Source organism: Hypanus sabinus, chromosome 1 (genome assembly GCF_030144855.1).
Source record: "Hypanus sabinus isolate sHypSab1 chromosome 1, sHypSab1.hap1, whole genome shotgun sequence".
Classification (NCBI taxonomy): Eukaryota; Metazoa; Chordata; class Chondrichthyes; order Myliobatiformes; family Dasyatidae; genus Hypanus; species Hypanus sabinus.
This window is the reverse complement of record NC_082706.1, coordinates 175,109,131-175,128,289: the sequence shown is the minus strand read 5'-3', so window position 1 is coordinate 175,128,289 and position 19,159 is coordinate 175,109,131. Positions and strand designations below refer to the sequence as shown.

The 19,159-nt window shown below is 41.6% G+C and overlaps 1 protein-coding gene and 1 long non-coding RNA gene across 3 annotated transcripts in view; one reads left to right on the top strand and one right to left on the bottom strand.

The window, feature by feature from the left end:
- The window catches only part of LOC132400631 (sodium/potassium-transporting ATPase subunit beta-1-interacting protein 3), a 511,218-nt gene that overhangs the window by 221,884 nt on the left and 270,175 nt on the right, over positions 1-19,159 (bottom strand). For both annotated transcript variants that reach the window (XM_059981806.1, XM_059981796.1), the window contains exon 3: positions 10,830-10,910. In XM_059981806.1, the coding sequence (XP_059837789.1) occupies positions 10,830-10,910 (81 nt within the window). The remainder of the gene's footprint in view (positions 1-10,829; positions 10,911-19,159) is intronic.
- Positions 1-19,159, top strand: part of LOC132400640 (uncharacterized) — a 154,020-nt gene that overhangs the window by 127,399 nt on the left and 7,462 nt on the right. The window contains exon 3 of the long non-coding RNA XR_009514324.1: positions 12,458-12,559. This is a non-coding gene — a long non-coding RNA (uncharacterized LOC132400640). The remainder of the gene's footprint in view (positions 1-12,457; positions 12,560-19,159) is intronic.

The following is a 19,159-nucleotide window of genomic DNA, read 5'->3' as shown; positions in this document are numbered from 1 at the left end:
TAGTTCCGAATGACTGGAAAATTGAAAATGTCACTCCACTCTTCAAGAAGGGAGGGACGCCGAAGAAAGGAAACTATAGGCCAATTAGCCTGACCTCAGTGGTTAGGAAGATGTTTCAGTTGATTGTTAAAATTGAGTTTTCAGGGTACTTGGAGGCACATTATAGAATAGGCCAAAGTGATGTGAGTGGATGTGGAGAGAATGTTTCCTATAGCTGGGAGTCTAGAACCAGAGGACTGTCCATGTAGAACAGAGATGCCAAGGAATATCTTCAGCCAGAGGGTGGTGTTTGTGTGTACTGTAATTCGCTGCCATGGACAGCTGTGGAGACCGTCTTTGGGAACATTTAAGGCAGAGGTTGATAGATTCTTGATAAGTCAGGGGTGTGAAAGGTTATAGAAAGGCAGGAGAATGGGGTTGAGATGGGAATGGATCAGCTATGATCAAATAGTGGAGAAGGCTCAATGGGCTGAATGGCCTAATTTTGCTCCTATGTCTTAAGTTTTTTTGACTAAACGCTTCCAGAATTTAAACCCACATTAGAAACCAAAGTCTCAATTTCTCTTCACGAATTTACCTGCCCTCCTCACCCTGCTTTAGTTTAATGAAGTTATATGATCCAAGATTGATGTATGGATAAACAAGAAAATGACAAAATTGCTGACAGATATTTTCACAGTGCTGCTCCGCATCAACTGTCTAATTTTTCATCTTCAGTGATTCAGAAGCTTTGGCAGCATTACCAGTCACACCATCTCTCAAGCGGGAGCACAGACAATAATGGAACATCTGAATGAGCTGATGTACTTTAATTTCATCTTTATGCCTTAGCCGCATTTCAATATTAACTCAACACACTGCAAACATGCAGTCAAAAATGCCAAAAGAATTCCAACAAATTTAAAGTAAGCAGTTGTTATTCAATGTGAGAAAAAGTTGCAGCCTTTTTTGTGCTGTATAAACTAAGTTGGATGCTCTTATTACTTTATACTAAATGAATTTTGGCCATTAGTAATTTGATATACCATGCCAAATTTCACTTTTAATTGCTCCTCTGTAAAACGTAGTGAAGTAGACAAAAGATTAAAAAGCAGTCTAAAACTTTTCCAGCTTCAAATTTTAGGCAGGCTATGATAAATTCCACCGACAGTTTGTCAATAGTTTTAAAACTGATGAGATTGTTCAACATCTTCCTTGCGGGGTCTTCACATTGTAACAGCATTGAGCAAGTCTCTACAGATCACTGGTGAAATTCAAAGTTCAAAGTAAATTTATTGTCAAAGTACACACTATATGTGTCACCATATATTACCCTGAGACTTTTTTTGCGTATGTTCACAGTAAGTACAAAGAAACTCAATAGGTTCAATGAAAAACTATCCACAAATAAAGATGGACAAATTAGATACAAAAGGCAAAAATTTGTGCAAATACAAAAAGAAAAATGAAATAATACTAATAAATAATTAAGTAATAAATAATATTGAGAACATAACATGTAGAGTCCTTGAAAGTGAGTCCGTCAGTCAGGGTGAGTGAAGTTATCAACTCTGGTTTAACAGCCTGACACTTGAGGCCTAGCAACTGTTCCTAAACCTGGTGGTGAGGGTCCGAAACCTTTTGTACCTCTGTCCAGATGGCAACAATGAGAAGAGAAAATAGGACTCTTTAATGATGGATACTGTTCTCCTGCAATAGCACTCCTTGTAGATGTGCTCAGTGGTGGGGAGGGTCTTTCCTGTGATGTACGTTTTGTAGGCTTTTCCATTCAATTATATTAGCATTTCCATACTGCATATTCCATGATGCAATCAGCCAATATACACTCCACCATGCATCTATACACATTGTCAAAATTTTAGATGGCATACTGAATCATCACAAACTTCAAATAAAGTAGAGGCACTGCCATGCGTTCTTTGTAACGACATTTACATGCTGGACTCAGGACAAATCCTTTGAAACGATAATGCTGAGGAATTTAGTTACAGGCCCTCTTCACCTCTGAACCCCTAATCAGAACTCTGGTTTTCTCTTCTTGTAGTCAATAAATCAGCTCTTTGCTTTTACTGACATTGAGTTATTAATGTTTCACCATTCAGCCAGATTTTCAATCTCTCTCCTGTACACTGATTCATCACCACCTTTGATTCGGTCAAAGATAGTGGTGTAATCAATAAACTTAAATATGCCATTGGAGCTGTGCTTAGCCTCATGGTCATTAGTGTAAAGCAAGTAGAGCAGGGGGGATATGCACACAGCCTTGTGGTGCACCTGTGCTGATGGCAGTAATGGAGATGTTGTTGCCAATACGAACTGACTGGAATTTGCAAGTGAGGGAGTCAAGGATCCATTTGCACAAGGAGGTATCGAGGCCTAGGTCTTGGAGCTCACTGATTAGTTTTGAAGTGATGGTAATGTTGAATGCAAAGTTGCAGTCAATGAAGAGTATCCCGATGAATGCATTTTCACTATCCAGATGTCCCAGGGCTGAGTGAAGAGCCAAAGGAATGGCATCTGCTTTTGACCTGTTGTGATGATAGACAAATTGGAGTGGATCTACCTTGCTCCTCAGGTATGAATTGATATGTTTCATCACCAATCTCTCAAACAACTTCATCACAATTAATGAGAAGGCTTCTAGATATCTGATACCTTTATGATATTTCATACAATATTTTCATTGAACTCATATCAGTTTTTTTTTCCAGTTTCTTTTTTTTCTACAACTAAGCTACTTCCATACTTCTTCATTCAGAGAGGTGGATGTTGCAAAAAAAAGGCAGAATTTATGGACCATTCTTATTGCTCGAGAAATATGGCAAGCCAACCACCAGACGACTGAATGCCTGCTTCAGAGGGCAGCTAAGGATCAACTGCATTGCTGCAAATGAAGGGTCCTCACCCGAAATGTTGACTGCTCATTTTGTTTTTACACAGATACTGCTCGACTCATTGAGTTCCCCCGGCATCTTTATTGCACATTGCTGCGTGTATGGAGCCAAATGGAATATAATATATGATCGTGTGGATAGTCAGAGGCTTTTTCCCAGGGCTGAAATGGCTAACTCGAGGGGACACAGCTTTAAGGTGTTTAGAAGTAGGTACAGAAGAGATGTCGGGGTGAGTGTTGTTTTTTAAAAAAAAACACACAGAATGTTGCGTGCGTGGAATGGGCTGCCAGCAATGGTGGTGGAGGTGGACACAATAGGGTCTTTTAAGAATCTCCTGGATAGGTACATGGAGCTTAGGAAAATAGAGGGCTAGGCAATTTATAAAGTACATGTTCAGCACAGCGTTGTGGGCCAAAGGGCCTGTATTGTGCTGTAGGTTTTCTATGTTTCTTTGAGCTATAATGAGTTCCATTTCAAAACAACGTCATTGAACCAAATGGGCCGCCCAAAAGTTTTATGGTCACTATTACTGAAACTCACCAGGAACTGAATTTTAGATTTTCTGGTTCAGTTCAATTGTTCATTAGCTAAAGCTGCATTGAACTTTCATCTCTAGATCATTTGTCTGACTTCGCTTAGCCACCATATGTGATTTCCTACAATGTGATGAAAGTCCTGCTAATTGGCTCGTTTCTGGTGAGTGATAATAGTGTTATACGAGGGGTGATTGATAGGTTTTTGGCCTAAGGTAGGAGGAGTCAATTTTAGAAAACCTAGCACATTTATTTTTCAACATAGTACCCTTCTACATTTACACACTTAGTCAAGCGGTCGTGGAGCATACGGATCTTAGATCTTGAGTTATTAACTTCAAACTTTCTGCATAATCACTCAAGGAGTTGAACTGCATGTGCATGTAATAAGAGCTGTATAACTCATCTCCTTCTACCTTCGGCCACAAACTTATCAATCACCCCTGCTGTGGACACTTTCTGGAGGTCCAAGATCTGTATGCTCCACGACTGCTGGACTAAGTGTGTAAATATAGGAGGGGAAAAATAAATGTACTAGGTTTTCTAAAATTGACTTCTTCTACCTTAGGCCACAAACTTATCAATCACCCCTCGTATTTCTCTTATGCTGCAGTCTGAAAAATAGTGGCTGTGCTGTTACAACTGTGAATTACCATGATGAGAAAGATGTACAATAAAGCAACATGTATACTATATGCTGAGTGTTAGCAAGAAGCACACACTGCAGTTCAAGTGTCCACACATCCCTCCCCACAGATCTCCCACCTGGCATTTATCCCTGCAAGCGTAAGTGCTACAACTGTCCCTACACCTCCTCTCTTACCACCATTCAGGGCCCCAAACAAGTGAGGCAACACTTCACTTGTGAGTCTATTGGGGTCATCTATTGCATCCGTTGCTCCCGGTGCGGCCTCCACTACATCGGCGAGACCCGACACAGATTGGGGGACGACTTCGTCGAGCACCTCCACTCCGTCCGCAACAACAGACAGGATCTCCCGGTTGCCATTCACTTCAACTCTGCTTCACATTCCCATTCGGATATGTCCATACATGGCCTCCTCTACTGCCGTGATGAGGCCAAACTCAGGTTGGAGGATCAACATCTCATATACCATCTGGGTAGTCTCCAGCCCCTTGGTATGAACATCCAATTCTCCAACTTCTGGTAATTCCCTCCCTCTCCCTTCCCCCATCCCACTTTCACCCTGTCTCCTCTTCTAGCTGCCTATCACCTCTCATGACTCTACCTACTTCTATTACCCATAGTGCTTTCCCCTTAGTTTCCTTCTTCACCTCTCCTGCCTATCCCCTCCCTCTTTCCCTCCCCCCACCCCTTGATCTTTCCTCTGATTGGTTTTCCACCCTCCCCCCACCTTCTTTATAGGTCCCCTGCACCCTCCTTCTTTAATCCTGATGAAGGGTCTCGACCCGAAACACTGACTGCTTCTTTCAACGGATGTTGCCTGACCTGCTGAGTTCATCCAACTTTTTTGTACATCTGGGGTTTAAGGAATTTGTTTTACATTTACTTTAAAAATCTTCCACACTGAAATCCTTTCCTTTTGTGTTTATATCCATTCGCTTCCCTTGCTACTGAATGACACAATAAATACTTGGGAAGTTTGATGAACAGAAATTGATCTGAATCATGCCAGCTCAAAAGTTTTACAGTACCTGATCCAGTGTGAAATTGTGCTTGTATTTAATGTTAACATATACATCATGGGCAACAGGAAAAATCTGCATCCCACCATCTAAAGCCATACCATGGTGCCAAGAGTCATGGTTAATGCTAAAAATCACTGAGCACCGGTGCCCCACAAGGATGTATACTCAGCCCCTGCTGTACTCACTGTACATCCATGATTGTGTAGCCATGTTTCCGTCGAACTCTTTTGTGCTGATGACACCACAATTGTAGGCCGTATCTTGGATAATGATGAGTCTGTGTACAGAGAGGAAATTAAGAACCTGGTGGCATGGTGCAAAGACAATAACCTATCCCTCAACGTCAGCAAGACGAAGGAATTGGTTGTTGACTTCAGAAGGAGTAGCGGACCGCACAACACCATCTACATCGGCGGTGCACAGGTGGACCAGGTCAAAAGTTTTAAGTTCCTCGTGGTGAATATCACAAATGACCTGACTTGGTCTAACCAAGCAGAGTCCACTGCCAAGAAGGCCCACCAGCGCCTTTATTTCCTGAGAAAGCTGAAGAAATTTGACCTGTCCCCTAAAACCCTCACTAATTTTTATAGGTGTGCTGTAGAAAGCATTCTTCTAGGGTGCATCACAACCTGGTATGGAAGTTGTCCTGTCCAAGTCCGGAAGAATCTGCAGAAGATCGTGAACATAGCTCAGCACATCACACAAACCAATCTTCCATCCTCGGACTCACTTTACACCGCACGCTGTTGGAGCAGTGCTGCCAGGATAATCAAGGACACGACCCATCCAGCCAACACACTTTTCGTCCCTCTTCCCTCCGGGAGAAGATTCAGGAGCATGAAGATTTGTCCGGCCAGATTTGGGAACAGCTTCTTTTCAACTGTGACTAGACCGCTGAATGGATCCTGACCCAGATCTGGGTCATACCTTCCAAATATCCGGACCTGACTTGCACTACCTTACTTTCCTTTTTCTAATTATGATTTATAATTTAAATTTTTATTATATTTACTTCGATTTGTACTTCAGGGAGCGCGAAGAGCAGAATCAAATATCACTGTGATGATTGTACACTCTAGTGTCAATTGTTTGGTGACAATAAAGTAAAATTAAAATGTTAACCAAACATCCTTCTCTTGAGAACAGAATTGATGACTTTGTGACCAAGTTTATGGATGATATGAAGATACAGTAGGTGGAAGATAGGGGCAGATAGTGTTTCGGAAGTCCGCAGAAGGACTTAAATAAATTTGGAGAATGGAGTAAGAAGTGGCAGATGGAATACAATGCCAGGCGATGCATGGTCATGCACTTGGCAGAAGGAATTAAGGTGTAGATTATTTTCTAAACAGGAAGCAAATTCAGAAATCAGAGGTGCAAAGGGATTTGGGAGTCCTTGTGCAGAATTCTCTAAACCTTAATCTGCAGGTCGAGTCAGACAGGTGGTAAGGAAGGCCAATTCAATGTCAGCATTCATTTTGAGAAGGCTAGAATATAAAAGCAAGCATATAATGCTGAAGCTTTATAAGACATTGGTCAGACTGCACTTGGACTATTGCGAGCAGTTCTGGGCTGTTGATCTAAGAAAGGATGTACTGGTGTTGGACAGGGTCCAGAAGAGATTCACAAGAATAATCCTGAGGATGAAAGGGTTTATGTATGAAGAGTGTTTGCTGTCTCTGTGCCTGTACTCACTGGAGCTTAGAAGAATGAGGGGACATCTCATTGAAACCTATCAAATAATGAAAGGCCTAGACAGTGGATGCGGAGAGGATGTTTCCATTAGTGTAAGAGTCTCGGACCAGAGGGCACAGCCTCAGAATAGAAGGATATTCCTTTACAAGAGAAATCGAGGGGAATATCTTTAGCCAGAGAGTGATGAATCTGTGGAATTCATTGTGGAGGTCCCTTCAAGGTGGAAGCTGATTAGCTCTTGATTAGTAAGGACATCAAGGCTGAATGGCCTAATTCTGCTCATATGCCTTATGGTCTCTTATGGGGAAAAAAGGTCCATTACCAGAGCTCTGTCTTTAAATTAATTTTGCATCATTGTTTGTCTTTTTTTAAATAGACGGGACTATTTGTGTATTAACATTAAACACTGGCTAGTTTTATTGCTCATTTCCTATGACAATCAGAGTCACAGTAGAGTGAGGAGAAATCTCCATAACAAGGCAATTCATCAGCATGCAATTGCACGGCACGTCCATCAAAGTGGTTCGGGCCAATTTGTAAGTGGGCACGATTATTCAAATTAACCATTCTCACTATGCTTGAAGCAGGACAGCAGACTAGTGTTCTGCTTTGCATCTCAGTACAAATTTACTTTTAATTGGAATCAGTGAAAAATAGTATAAGTATCTATATAAGGGGCAAATTATCATTGCTGGTTTTATGACCAGAGAAAATGGAAATCAAAATTGGCCCTGCTCAGTCAAAAATGATCCCTATGAAAATGCTGCCCAAACTATATATATGCCAAATATTCAGTTTGAGCTTTGGATTAGGTCAGAAAGGACACAGGATAGCAAAGTGAGAAATCAGGAAAAAAATTAAATAAAGGAAGGTCACCAATGAAGAGGATCTTAGCAATTGTGAGGATGACTTAAAGCAAACTAAAACTCTTGAGTGTATGAAAATTAAGAAAGAGGATGTGCTGGAGTTTTTGAAAGGTATTAAAGTTTGATCAGTCATCGGGACCAGATGAGATATACTCCAGGCTGTTGTGAGAAGTGAGGAAGGAAATTGCTGGGCCTCTTGCAATGATCTTTGCATCATCAATAGGGACAGTAGAAGTACCAGAGGATTGGAAGGTTGCAAACGTTCCCTTGTTCAAGAAAGGGAGTACAGATAACCCAGGGAATTATAGACCAGGGAGTCTTACTTCAGTGGTGGGCAAGTTGTGGGAGAAGATCCTGAGAGGCAGGATTTATGAGCATTTGGAGAGACAATCTGATTAGGGAAAGTCATCATGGCTTTGTCAAGGGCAGGTCATGCCTTATGAACCTGATTGAATTCTTTAAGGATGTAAAACACACTGGTGAAGGTACAGCAGTGGATATAGTGCATATGGATTTCAGTAAGGCATTTGATAAGGTTCCACATGTGAGGCTCATTTGGAAAGTAATGAGGCATAGGATTCAAGGAGGCCTACCCTTGTGGATCCAGAATTGGCTTGCCCAGAGAAGGCAAAGGGTGGTTGTGGATGGTTCATATTCTGCATGGAGAACCGTGACCTGTGGTGTTCCACAGGGATCAGTTCCGGGACCTCTCCTCTTTATGATTATTATAAATTACTTGGATGAGGAAGTAGAAGGATGGGTTAATAAGTTTGCTGATGACATAGGTGGTGTTGTGGATAGTCTGGAGGGTTGTCAGACATTATAACGGGACATGGATGGCATGCAGAACTGGGCTGAGAAGTCGCAGATGGAGATTAAGACAGGTAAGTGTGAAGTGTTCATTTCAGTACGTCAATTTTGAAGATGGAATATAATATTAATGGTAAAACTCTGGGCCGTGTGGAGGATCAGCGAGATCTTGGAATCCATGTCCATAGGACACGCAAAGCTGTTGCACAAGCTGACAGTGTTGTTCAGAAGATGTATGGTGTGATGGCCTTCAACAGAGAGATTGAGTTCAATGTTACAGCTATAAAAAAAACCTTAGTTAGACCTCACTTGGAGTACTGTCTTCAGTTCTGGTCACCTCATTGCAGGAAGGATGTGGATGCTATAGAGAGAGTGCAGAGGAGATTTACAAGGACGTTGCCTGGATTGGGGAACGTGCCTTCTGAGAGTAGGATAAGTGAACCTGGCCAATTCTCCTTGGAGTGATGGAGAATGAGAGCTGACATGATAGAAGTGTATAAGATGATGAGACATTGATTTCCTGGATAGCCAGAGGCTTTACCCCCAAGAATGAAATGGCTAACATGAGGGGCATATTTTTAAGTTGCTTGGGAGCAAGTACAGGAGTGATGTCAGAGGAAACTTCTTCACACAGAGAGTGGTGGGCATGTGGAATACACTGCCAGCTACGGTGGTGGAAGCAGATACAATAGGACTGTTAGATAGGTACATGGAGGGTTGTGTGGTCGGGAAATTTCTAGAGTAGGTTACATGGTCGGCACAACATTGTGGGTCAAAGAGCCTATATTGTGCTGTAGGTTTTCTATATTCTATGTTTTAAAAAGAGCTGGGAGTCCTAGTGCAGAGTTCCTAAAGGTTAACTTGCAGCTTGAGACAGTAAAGCTGACTGAAGGTGACGCTGAAAGATTCTTAACTATTAAGGATGTCAAAGATTATGGGGTGAAGGGAAGAAAATGGTCAAGGGGGGTAAATTAAATCAGCCATGACCAAATGGGAGAGCAGACAATGTGCCAAATGGACTGATTCTGCTCCTAGGTCTCATAATCCAAGAGGGACTTTTGAAAGACAACATTTACTACATTCGTCATCTCCACAGCTACCTTTCTCAAACCTTGTGGAAAGTGTCATCTTACGCTTGGGATTTATCTGTTTTCAGTACCATTAATTTCTCCAATACTATTTTTGCACTAATATTAATTTCTTTCACAGAAGAAATTAATTACACAGGTTATTCTAATTATTTCCACATGATCAAAATTTACTAGGCAGGCCCAAATATGAAAACTATGTATGATATTCAGTATCTAACTGCAATTTGCATACATAGCTACTGGAAGTGGGTCACTATTCACTCGATAACAATGTAGGAGATTTTAAACATTGAGAATAGGGTCTAAACTGACACTGTTAACCTAATCATAGTTTGAAAAATGCAAGTGAGCTTAGAGGAAGAGCAATAGCTGACTTGATAAATGACATTCCCACTGTGTCATTAGTGGGAAGTTCAAGGAATGTGACAAATTATAATGTTCATTGAGGATGATCAGATTTCATATGCCAACTTGACCCAACTACCGAGTGCTACTAGTCTTTCACTCAGTAACGTTACCTACTCATGTGTGGTTTTTATTCATTTTCTTCTTGACTTAATTTGATGTCAGCTGAAACTGGAACATATCCACTGAAATAGTTTCAAATAAAATATAATTCATTTTGAATCGTACCTGATAATAATTATGTCCTTACTCTCCACAGGCAAAAGCAGCAAACTTATCCAAGTATTCTGATCAGATTTGTTATAAGGCACTCAGTTTGTTGTAAAAAAAATAACAAGATTAATTATTATCTCTAAAAATATTTCACCTTGAACTACTGAGTGCAAGATGCTTCATATAGTCAAGAGAGAAATTGCAGCAATTAATAAAAGCTGGTTAATTATCCAGCAAATAATTTACCCAGAGGATGCTCTTTACCTAACTTCAAGGATTCCGAGGCATATTTTGTTCCACTGTTTTTTGTTTAGAGAAATAAAACCCAGAATATAGAGACACTTTTTATTGTAAAGACTCAAATTGACTAACAAAATAAAAACTAGCATGAGAGTAAAGGTATTGGAAGAAAAAGATTTGCTGCAGCAGACTTTTGTTAGTTAAACTGAGCGCGCATTGAAAGGGTGGAAGGTAAGGAGAAAGCAAATGACATGCTTGTTGAACTAAAGGGAGAACTTCCTGTAGCAAGACACAAACATACTGTGGCATTGTGTACATAACTATACATTCTGTGGCATTCATTACAACCATTACAAGCCAAGAACTCCAGTTACTTTGGATATAATGCTGGTTGTCAAAGATGATCCTTACCTTTGAGAGTCCTCCAACCTCCAAATAGAAGCAGAAGATGAATACATTCCAGGCAACCCACAAGGCTGTCCAAATAGTGTACTAGTCCCAGAAAGAGAGAAAGAAAAACAGTTAAATCATTAATAAAGTACCCAAGTGAATGCACATGGAATTTTGTTTCTTTTGCCCTTCTCCCATCAACTGTCCAACAAACCTTAAGGAATTAATTTCAATAATATGGAGACTCTAAAAGTAAACCTTAAATAGAAATGCATGCTTTGTCAAAAATATGCTTAAAGTAGTTCCATTTTTTGAGATGCTGGCAAAACATTATTGCCATTGCTCATAGTTAGAGAGCGGGGAGAAAAACATGCTTGAAAGCAGAACTTTTAGATTGTCTCTTTTTATAGCTGTCGTACAGCAGATCCTCAGAAATTATTGGTAAAGCAGATTTTGGAGTGTTCAACATGACCTGATTAAATATTCTCTTCTTGAGATTTAACCTTCTTCAGCTCTTAAGTACTTAGTGATAAACCCTTGAAATTCCATAAATCCTTCATATCTCCAGTTAACTTGTCCATGTCAACATTCAACATGTATGAAGCTGGATAATCTATTTAAATTTGGGAGTCATCGCAACTGTGCATTTTTGAGATGGTACACATTGCAACTGCAATGTGCCAATGAACAAGAAAATGATCACTGGTGCCATTAAGAACAAAGTACAGGAGCCTTAGAAGCTACACCACCAGTTTCAGGAATAGTTATTACTCCTCAGACATCGGGCTCTTGAACCAGAAGGGATAACATCACTCACCCCATTACTGAGCCAATCCCACCATCTATGGACTCACTTTCAAGGACTCTTCACCTCATGTTCTCAATATTTATTGCTTTGTTTCCCCTCTTTTTTAAAATTTGTACAATTTATTGTCTTTTACACTATGGTGTTTATCTGTCTTATTGGATGCAGTCTTTAGCCCGTAAGACACAGGCACAGAATTAGGCCATTTGGCCCATCGAGTCTGCTCTGCCATTTCATCATGGCTGATCCATTCTCTCTCTCAGACCCAATCTCCTGCCTTTTCTCCATATCCTTTCATGCCCTGATTAATCATTGATTCTATTAAGTTTCTTTTCTTTTACTGTGAATGCACACAAGAAAATGAATCTCAGGCTTGTATATGGTGACATGTATTTTGATGATAAATTTACTTTGAACATTATCCTTAATAATAGCAAATACACTCACTTCTGCCCCTGGACAATCTCATATTTCTGATACAGGTTTCTGTTGCCCCTGCTGTTTGCTTTTGGATTAATCTTCCTCAAGGCATAATACTTAGTTCACTTACAGGTGCTCAGGATTTCTCTGGTGTAGCTAGGGAAGTTAAGGATTCCCCTTTCAATATTACCGAAGAACATCTCATTGGTACAAGATATAGATATTGTGCACTGTGGCCATAACAGAAAATCCAAGTGCATTTCACCAGAAGAAGAGGGTTATATTACTCTTATTTGTAACCTTAACAGCCTCATCAATTGACACATTTACATATTGTGCAAAGAGTAACTGCTAACTTTAAAATCAGTCAGTGTGCATTATACCAGTTATCTTTGAATTACTATAAAATAATTCCCTTTCGCAGCATTCTTCAGTGATTTGGAAAAGAAGCATTAACCAGATTTATGGAAGTGATCTTTGTTGGAAAAGCTAGAAGGATCAATCTTTTACCTCAGTTGAATTTGTGGTGAGTATGACTTTCTTCTACTTCACTCAATTGTTCACTTTGAAAAACTTGTTGAGAGAATTTCCTTCTGGCACCCTGGTGTCACCTGCAGCTTGCTGAGAGGATTGGCCATAATAGCTGAAGTATTTGTTCCACAGCACAGTTGATCTGGTATGTTATTAGTCACTGAAAATAAACGGGGGGGGGAGGGGGATGTCGAGAGTTGACGTGGGAGTGGGTGCTGAATGACCCACTGAACAAGCTACCCAAAGCAGATGGACTGCCAGAGAGCAGAGAGACGGGACATAATGATGGTGCTCATGATCACAAGGGAGGCTGCTAACTCTCCTTACCATCTGGTCCACAAACCTAGTGACAGACAACCAAATGTTGTGCACTGCTTGTGGCAGTTAAGGTCACAGTTGCTCTCAACACTTCAACCAGTAAACCTGATGAGGGCACCCATAGGGATATCTCAGGAGTCAGTTGTCCTGCTCATTGTATTACTAAGCAGTTCACTTGGCTCTCATTGCACTGAATACTCACTTGGCATCGTGAACGTAGTCTGAGATAAACCTCAAGCAAGCAAACCATTTTTGTTAAAACTCTTCCTGTTTTCCATGATTAACTGCACATTGGAACACCTCTGCACTCAAAACTGGGAACCCAGAGTTGTATACATACAGGGGACAATGGGAAATTGAATTGATAAATTGGTTCATTATTATTACATGTAGTGAGGCACAGTGAAAAACCTAAGATCATAAGACACTCAATGACCACTCTATTAGGTCCCTCCTGTATCTAATATATTGGCCACTGAGTGCATGTTCATGGTCTTCTGCTGCAGTCACCCATCCACTTCAAGGTTCTGCATCTTGTGCATTCAACAATGCTCCCATGCACACCACTTCCGAAACATCTGGTTACTTGCATTACTGTTGCCTTCCTGTCAGCTTGAGTCAGACTGGCCATTCTCTCTCATTAACAAGGTACTTTCGCCAACAGAACTGCAGCTCACTGAATGATTTTTGTTAATCACACCATTCTCTGTAAACTAAAGAGACTGATTGTGCGTGAAAATCCCGGAAAATCAACAGTGTCTGAGATACTCAAACCACCCTATTTGGCACCAACAATCATTCCACGGTCGGTCACATAAATCATATTTCCTCCCCATTCTGATGTTTGCTCTGAACAACAACTGAATCTCTTGACTATGTCTGCATGCTTTTATGCATTGAGTTGCTGCCACATGATTAGCAGATTAGATATTTGAGTTAATGAGCAGGTGTGCAAGAGTGCCTAATAAAGTGGCCACTGTATGGCCAACATATTGATGCAACCATGAAGACAGAGTGCCATTGATTATACTTCACTATAAGTTTGAGATCTGGTTTGTCACCAAAGACTCTAGCAAATCTCTGCAGATGTACAACGGAGAGTATTCTAATTGGTCAAATCACCATCTGACATAGAGGCTCCGATCAATAAAAGCTGCAGAGGGTTGAAGACTCAGTCCGCTCAATCATGGATACCAGCCTCCAGATCATCAAGGACATCTTCAGAAGGAGACACCTCAAGACAGCAGCATCCAATGTTAAAGACACTCACCATCAAGGACATGCCCTCTTCTCATTACTACCATCAGAGAGGAGGTGCAGGATCCTGAGGACATATACTCAGTATTTTAGGAACAGATTCTCCCCTCTATTAGATTCATGAAGCATAAACATTAGCATACAACATATAACAATTACAGCATGGAAACAGGCCATCTCAGCCCTTCTAGTCCATGCCGAATGCTTACTCTCACCTAGTCCCACCAACCTGCACTCAGCCCATAACCCTCCATTCCTTTCCTGTCCGTATACCTATCCAACTTTACTTTAATTGACAATATCGAACCTACCTCTACCACTTCTATTGGAAGCTCGTTGCACACAGTTACCACACTGAGTAAAGAAGTTCTCCCCATGTTAACCCTAAGCTTTCCCCCCCAACTCTCAACTCATGTGGAAAGTGGCCAGTGAAGGAGTGGAGATTTGAGGCTTTGACTCAAGAGGCTTCAACAAGAAGAGGTGGCGGTCGAGCTTCACTCCAAGTGAGGTAAGGCTGGGTAAGTTCCTTTCAAAGGAGAAAGTTTCAAAAGCTGAGGCAAGTATTGGGTAGGTCATGGCAGCTGAGATTGGCCCCGTGGTTTGTTCATCCTGCAGCATGTGGGAAATCGAATACTTCCAGTGTCCCTGACGACTACGTGTGCAGGAAGTGTGTCCAACTGCAGCTTCTGGCAGACCACATTGAGCGTCTGGAGCTGCGATTGGATTCATACTGGAGCATCCGCGATGCTGAGGAAGTCATGAATAGCACGTTCAGTGAGTTGGCCACACCGCAGGCAAAGGCTACACAGGCAGAAAGGGAAGAGGTGGCCACTAGACAATGTAGCAGTAGGCAGGTAGTGCAGGAGTCCCCTGGGGTCATCTCCCTCCTAAACAGATATACTGTTTTGGATACTGTCGGGGGAGATGCCTCATCAGGGGAAGACAGCAGCAGCCGAGTTCATTGCACCACGGGTGGCTCTGCAGCACAGGAGGGAAGGAAAAGGAGTGGGAGAGCTATAGTGATAGGGGATTCGGCTGTAAGGGGAATAGATCGGCATTTCTGCGGCCACAAACGAGACTCCAGGATGGTATGTTGCCTCACTGGTGCAAGGGTCAAGGATGTCTCTGAGCAGCTGAAGGACATTCTGGAATGGGAGGGTGAACAGTCAGTGGTCGTGGTGCACATAGGTACCAACGATATAGGTAAAAAATGGGATGAGGTCCTACAAGGTGAGCTTAGGAGATGAACTAAAAAGTAGGACCACAATGGCAATAATCTCTGGATTACCACCAGTGCCACGTGCTAGTCAGAGTAGAAATAGGAGGATGTTTCAGATAAATACGTGGCTTGAAAATGGTGCAAGGGGGAGGGATTCAAATTTCTGGGGCATTGGAACCAGTTCTGGGGGAGGTGGGACCGGTATAAACAGGACGGTCTGCACCTGGGCTGGACTGGAACCAATGTCCTAGGGGGAGCGTTTGCTACTGCTGTTCAGAAGGCTTTAAACTAATGTGGCAGGGGGATGGGAACAAGTGCAGAGAGACAGGGGGGTGTAAAATGAGGGTAGAAGCAAAAAGTAGTAAGGTGAAAAGTAAAAGTGGCAGGCAGGCAAATCCAGGGCAAAAAGCAAAAAGAGCCACTTTTCAACATAATTGTATAAGGGCTAAGAGTGTTGTAAAAACAAGCCTGAAGGCTTTGTGTGTCAATGTGAGGAGCATTCGTAACAAGGTGGATGAATTGAATGTGCAGATAATTATTAATGAATATGATATAGTTGGGATCACAGAGACATGGCTCCAGGGTGACCAAGGATGGGAGCTCAACATCTAGGGATATTCAATATTCAGGAGGGATAGACAGGAAAGAAAAGGAGGTGGGGTAGCATTGCTGGTCAGAGAGGAGATTAACACAATAGAAGGGAAGGATATTAGCCTGGAGGATGTGGAATCGATATAGGTAGAGCTGCATAACACTAGGGCAGAAAACGCTGGTGGGAGTTGTGTACAGGCCACCTAACAGTAGTAGTGAGGTTGGGAATGGCATTAAACAGGAAATTAGAAATGTGTGCAATAAAGGAACAGTAGTTATAATGGTTGACTTCAATCTACATATAGATTGGGTGAACCAAATTGGTAAGGGTGCTGAGGAAAAGGATTTCTTGGAATGTATGCGGGATGGTTTTCTGAACCAACATGTGGAGGAACCAACTAGAGAGCAGGCCATTCTAGATTGGGTATTGAGCAATGAGGAGGGGTTAGTTAGCAATCTTGTTATGCGAGGCCCCTTGGGTAAGAGTGGCCATAATATGGTGGAATTCTTCTTTAAGATGGAGAGTGACATAGTTAATTCAGAAACAAAGGTTCTGAACTTAAAGAAGGGTAACGTTGAAGGTATGAGACGTGAATTATCTAAGATAGACTGGCAAATGATACTTAAAGCATTGACGGTGGATATGCAATGGCAAGCATTTAAAGATCGCATGGATGAACTACAACAATTGTTCATCCCAGTTTGGCAAAAGAATAAACCAGGGAAGGTAGAGCACCTATGGCTGACAAGGGAAATTAGGGATAGTAACAAGTCCAAAGAAGAATCATACAGATTAGCCAGAAAAAGCGGCACACCTGAGGACTGGGAGAAATTCAGAGATCGGCAGAGGAGGACAAAGGGCTTAATTAGGAAAGGGAAAAAAGATTATGAGAGAAAGCTGGCAGGGAACATAAAAACTGACTGTAAAAGCTTTTATAGATATGTGAAAAGAAAAGGATTGGTCAAGACAAATGTAGGTCCCTTACAGTCAGAAACAGGTGTATTGATCATAGGGAACAAAGACATGTAGACCAATTGAATAACTACTTTGGTTCTGTCTTCACTAAGGAGGACATAAATAATCTTCCGGAAATAGTAAGGGACTGAGGGTCTAGTGAGATGAAGGAACTGAGGGAAATACATGTTAGTAGGGAAGTGGTGTTAGGTAAATTGAAGGGATTAAAGGCAGATAAATCCCCAGGGCCAGATGGTCTGCATCCCAGAGTGCTTAAGGAAGTAGCCCTAAAAATAGTGGATGCATTAGTGATAATTTTTCAAAACTCCTTAGATTCTGGATTAGTTCCTGAGGATTGGAGGGTGGCTAATGTAACCCCACTTTTTTAAAAAAAAGAAGACAGAGAAAAACCGGGGAATTATAGACCGGTGAGTCTGACATTGATGGTGGGGAAAATGCTAGAGTCAGTTATCAAAGATGTGATAACAGCACATTTGGAAAGAGGTGAAATCATCGGACCAAGTCAGCATGGATTTGTGAAAGGAAAATCATGTCTGACAAATCTTATAGAATTTTTTGAAGATGTAACTAGTAGAGCGGATAGGGGAGATCCAGTGGATGTGGTATATTTAGATTTTCAAAAGGCTTTTGACGAGGTCCCACACAGGAGATTAGTGTGCAAGCTTAAAGCACACGGTCTTGGGGGTATGGTATTGATGTGGATAGAGAATTGGTTGGCAGACAGGAAGCAAAGAGTGGGAGCAAACGGGACCTTTTCAGAATGGCAGGCAGTGACTAGTGGGGTACTGCAAGGCTCAGTGCTGGGACCCCAGTTGTTTACAATATATATTAATGATTTAGACGAGGGAATTAAATGCAGCTCCAAGTTTGCGGATGATACAAAGCTGGGCAGCGGTGTTAGCTGTGAGGAGGATGCTAAGAGGATGCAGGGTGACTTGGATAGGTTAGGTGAGTGGGCAAATTCATGGCAGATGCAATTTAATGTGGATAAATGTGAGGTTATCCACTTTGGATGCAAGAACAGGAAAGCAGATTATCTGAATGGTGGCTGATTAGGAAAAGGGGAGATACAACAAGACCTGGGTATCATTGTACACCAGTCATTGAAGGTGGGCATGCAGGTACAGCAGGCAGTGAAAAAGGCAAATGGTATGTTGGCATTCATAGCAAAAGGATTTGAGTACAGGAGCAGGGAGGTTCTACTGCAGTTGTACAAGGCCTTGATGAGACCGCACCTAGAATATTGTGTGCAGTTTTGGTCCCCTAATCTGAGGAAAGACATTCTTGCCATAGAGGGAGTACAAAGAAGGTTCACCAGACTGATTCCTGGGATGGCAGGACTTTCATATGAAGAAAGACTGGATAGACTAGGCTTATACTCACTGGAATTTAGAAGACTGAGGGTAGATCTTATTGAAATGTATAAAATGCTATTGGACAGGCTAGGTGCAGAAAGATTGTTTCTGATGTTGGGGATTGTTTCCGATGATGGCCGGTTCATTGGCTATATTTAAGAGAAAGTTAGATATGGCCCTTGTGGCTAAAGGGATCGGGGGTATGGAGAGAAAGCAGGTACAGGGTTCTGAGTTGGATGATCAGCCATGATCATACTGAATGGCGGTGCAGGATCGAAGGGCCGAATGGCCTACTCCTGCACCTATTTTCTATGTTTTTATGTCCTCTTGTTTGAATCTCCCCTACTTTCAATGGAAAAAGTCTATCCACGTCAACTCTATCTATCCCCCTCATAATTTTAAATACCTCTATCAAGTCCCCCCTCAACCTTCTACGCTCCAAAGAATAAAGACCTAACTTGTTCAACCTTTCTCTGTAACTTAGGTGCTGAAACCCAGGTAACATTCTAGTAAACCTCCTCTGTACTCTCTCTATCTTGTTGACATCGCACTTCTCACATTACCTCATACTTCTTGCTTTTTGCACAATTCATTTTCATATATATTTCTGATTATAACTAATAGTTTTTTTAAAAAAATATTTCACTCGACTGCTGCTGCTAAACAACAAAGTTCACAACAATATGAATCTGATTCTGAGACATGTGAGCCAAAAGGTGACTTTTGATTCATTGCTGTATCAGCCACTGCTGTTAGTTGAATGTTGTTTTCATCAATTATTCTTTTTTTTGGTTCAGAGGTTGCAGGTATTGCCAGCAACATTTTCCATTCTTATTTACCCTGAACAAAGGAGGCAGTTTGAGTCAATGACATTTGACA